The 4,042-nt window shown below is 46.3% G+C and overlaps 2 protein-coding genes across 2 annotated transcripts in view; one reads left to right on the plus strand and one right to left on the minus strand.

Moving 5' to 3' along the window:
• Positions 1–295: 295 nt before the first annotated feature.
• On the minus strand, positions 296–2,400 carry EMWEY_00025530 (mitochondrial carrier domain-containing protein, putative; the record flags this gene model as incomplete). Its single annotated transcript, XM_013481077.1, has 5 exons — positions 296–409; positions 705–932; positions 1,832–1,964; positions 2,149–2,221; positions 2,358–2,400. 5 exons carry the CDS (start codon positions 2,398–2,400, stop codon positions 296–298), a joined length of 591 nt encoding a protein of 196 aa, XP_013336531.1.
• Positions 2,401–3,385: 985 nt separating this feature from the next.
• EMWEY_00025540 (hypothetical protein, conserved) overlaps positions 3,386–4,042 on the plus strand; it is a gene marked incomplete at both ends in the record, with an annotated part of 1,500 nt that continues 843 nt past the window's right edge. Inside the window, one exon of the mRNA XM_013481078.1 lies at positions 3,386–3,956. Coding sequence (XP_013336532.1) covers positions 3,386–3,956 — 571 coding nt within the window. The remainder of the gene's footprint in view (positions 3,957–4,042) is intronic.

Raw genomic sequence — 4,042 nt, forward strand, 5'->3', positions numbered from 1 at the left:
AAACAAATACGAGGAATAATTCCCCGCATTAATGCTGCATAACCCTCTCTTCTTATTATATTATTCATTACCTGCAGCAGCAGCAGCAGCAGCAGCAACAGCAGCAACAGCAGCAACAGCAGCAGCAGCAGCAACAGCACCAGCAGCAGCAGCAGCAGAAATAAACAACAAAGAGCATTAGCTGACGAGAAATAAAAGGAGACAATAAAGGAGACACTATAATTAAAAAATAAATTAAATAAATAAATAAACAAATAAATAAATAAATTAATTAATTAATTAATTAATTAATTAATTAAAATAAATTTACATAAATAATATTTTTTTTATCTTTTCCTTCTGCTGCTGCTGTTTGCATTTCTATCCGCGCAACTTCAAAGGGTTGATTCCATGTTGATAATAAACCACCCTGCAAACCCTAAACCCTAAACCCTAAACCCTAAACCCTAAACCCTAGAAACCCTAAACCCTCAAAAACCCTAAACCCTAATAACCCTAAACCCTAACAACTCTAAAACATAGATAATGAATGGTTAGAGAGATTGAGCAGGTCGTGCTGCAGTAGACAGCTGCTGCAGCAAATGCAGCAGCAGCAACAACAGCAAGAAAAGTTACAACAGCAGCAACAGCAGCAGCAACAGGAGAAGCAGCAGCAGCAGCAGCAACAGGAGCAGCAGCAGCACCACCACCACCAGCAACCTTACAATACATCCACTGAGTAGCTCTTCTGTTACGCTGAGCTTTACACCCGCCATTTGCTGCCTCTGCTGCCTCTGCTGCTGCACCTGCTGTTGCTGCTGCTGCTGCTGCTGCTGCTGTGCTGCTATTTTTTTTTTAAGGAAATAATCCCTGGCTACTTCTGTAAACCCTTGCCTTGATGCCCAATTCGTCATTTGTCTTAATGCTATGGCAGAACCACCAGGATATAAACCCTGCATAAACCCTAAACCCTAAACCCTAAACCCTAAATCCTAAACCCTAAACCCTAAATATAGCATATCAGCACAAACCGTCATATACTCTAAACTCGCTAACTAATGTACAATCTTATCGTCAACAGCAGCAGCAGCAGCAACAGCAGCAGCAGCAACAGCAGCAGCAGCAGCAACAGCAGCAGCAGCAGGAGGTATAGATATATATATAATACCCTAATTCCTTGTGAGTGTATAATATCAGTAAATCTTTGTTTAATGCTAAACCCTTGATTAGTGTTTACTGCAGCAGTAACAGCAAATGTACAAGGACCCATGACGAGGGTTTGGCAAACCCCTCCTCCTGCTCCTGCTATAAACCCTGATAAATTAGCGGATACACCTAAAGATATACATATATTCATTATATTCTCCTGCAGCAGCAGCAGCAGCAGCAGCAGCAACAGCAGCAACAGCAGCAGCAAAAGCAGCAGTTAGGGTTTAGGGTTTAGGGTTTTGTGATAGGAATGTAGGGTTTACAGTTTAGGGTTTTAGGATTTTACGGCAAGCAATTAGGGTTTGCCGTTTCGTGTATTCATGACTTAGGGTTTAGGGTTTAGGGTTTTTCTAGGGTTTAGGGTTTAGGGTTTAAAGTTTACCTTGGTATAGAGAAGGACAGCCCCCTCAGAGGCACTCTCTATTAGCTTCGGTCTTGTGCCTACCATGATGAATTAGTGTTTAGGGTTTAGGGTTTGGGGTTGAGGGTTTAGGGTTTAGGGTTTAGGGTTTACCTTGCTATAGAGAAGGACTGCCCCCTTGGAGGCATTCTCTATTAGCGTTGGTCCTGTGCCTACCATGATGAATTAGTGTTTAGGGTTTAGGGTTTATCTAGGGTTTAGGGTTTAGGGTTTAGGGTTTACCTTGCTATATAGGAGTACAGCCCCCTTAGAGGCACTCTCAATTAGCTTTGGTCCTGTTCCTTGCCAAAACCCTCTAAACCCTCGTAGACGTAATATTGAATTAAATGCCTCAATTGTGCTCTCGTTGCGGTGTCTGTATATATAAACCCTAAACCCTAAACCCTAAACCCTTAATACTACACAGTAGAGACTAAACGCAACAGATGCGGCGGAGCAAGACAAACAATTCAATGGTAGCACGCCCACGCGAAAAAAAAAAATAAACCCTAAACCCCAAACCCTAAACCCTAAACCCTAAACCCTAAACCCTAGCTTACTTTCCCATACGAGTCTTCCATACTTCAAAGGGCATTCCTAAAGTCGCTGCCTCCACGCATTGTAACACTGCTCCTGCCCTCCAGCACCAGCCAAACCCTAAACCCTAAACCCTAAACCCTAAACCCTCGGCTCTAGTTTACTATCACCCACAGAAGGTATTAGGGTTTAGGGTTTAGGGTTTAGGGTTTAGGGCCATGGATTCGCTCACCCTTCACCAAATCCGACGCGCCTCCTCCCTTCTGTTGACCCATCCTGAGGGTTTAAATTTTTAGGGTTTAGGGTTTAGGGTTTAGGGTTTACCGCCCTTTGGCGAGTGTATTCAAGACCTGTATGCACACTTGGAGATGGACCTCCGCCCAAACCCTAAACCCTAAACCCTAAACCCTTAGTTTATTTAGAGTTTCCTCCCACGATATAGCTATCTCCCTGTTCCGTTGAAGCCCCTCCTCCCCTCCTTGCTGCTGCTGATGAACCTGCTGCTGCTGCTGCTGCTGATGCTGATATACCTGATGCTGTTGCACCTGCTCATGCTGCTGTTGGCACAGCTTCTTCCTAGCTGTTGCTGCTGCAGCTTGTGTTGCTGCTGCTGCTGCAGTTGCTGCTGCTGCTTATGCTAGGCACAGCAGCGAATTTACTGCTGCAAGTGGCTTGCTCTCTTCTTCCACAAACCCTAAACCCTAAACAACCAAACCTGAACACTAAACCCTAAACCCTAAACCTTTAACAACAGGGCTTTGAGGGTTTACGTATAGCAGTGAGCCGCTGGGCAGCTCCTCTAGTGCACGGGAGGGAAGAAGCCTAAACCCTAAACCCTAAACCCTAAACCCTAAATAATGCTAATCCTGTAGAAAAACAAAGAGAATAAATACAGAAGACGACGAAGCATTTAAGAAGAAACCTATAACAAAACCCTAAACCCTAAACCCTAAACCCTCAACTGGTACCACGCGACAACACCTCACTGCCATGTCTCGTGCACTGAACTAGGGTTTAGGGTTTGTGGTTTAGGGGTTAGGGTTTAGGGCTTATCTCCTTTTTTTATTATATATTTTTCTTTTCCTTTATTTCCTCCATTCTTTCCTTAGGGTTTCAATTCTGCTGCTGCTGCTGCTGCTCGTGCTGCTCTTGCGGCTGGTCCCGCTCACCGCAGCCGACAGCAGCAGCAGCAGCAGCAGCAGCAGCAAAAGCAGCAGCAGCAGCATTTCCCTCTATTGGCATTGTTTATATATCCATATTATGGAGGCCCAGGGAGAAGCTCAAGCAGCAACTGCTGCAGCAGCTGCTAGACACAGCTTTATCGCTGCTGCTGCTGCTGAAGGAGCAGCAACAGCAACAGCAGCAGAAAGCAAAGCAGCAGCAACAAGCTCAGCAGCACCAGCAGCAGCAATAGAAGCAGCAACTGCTGCTACTTCACAGGGTCTCCCCGACCCTTCAGGACAGGCATGTGCAGGAACGTCTGCAGCAGGAGCAGCAGCAGCAGCAGCAGCACCGACTGCAGCAGCAGCAGCAGCAGCGACTGCAACAGCAGCAGCAGCAGACCCACCCGAAGCACCATCAGAGGCTGACCGGTCTCCAGCATCAGCAGCAGCAGCAACAGTTGCATCCACAGCACAAGACACAGCAGCAGCAGTAACAACAACAAGAGCTGCTGCTGCTGCTGCAGCAGCAGCAGCAGCAGCAGCAGCAGCAGCAGCAGGTGTTGCTCCCTTTGTATTAGTTAAGGATTTGCTGCCACAGATGGGCTGCTGCTGCTGCGTTGTTCGCATACTAGGGTTTCTTGGGCATAGTACTTATAAACTCCCGTCAGGTAAACCCTAAACCCTAAACCCTAAACCCTTCTGAGTGTGGGGAGGGTTTGCACTTGGGAGGAGGAGATATAGAGCGGCGGGTAGT

Source organism: Eimeria maxima, genomic scaffold (assembly GCF_000499605.1).
Source record: "Eimeria maxima Weybridge genomic scaffold, Emw_scaff270, whole genome shotgun sequence".
Lineage (NCBI taxonomy): Eukaryota > Apicomplexa > Conoidasida > Eucoccidiorida > Eimeriidae > Eimeria > Eimeria maxima.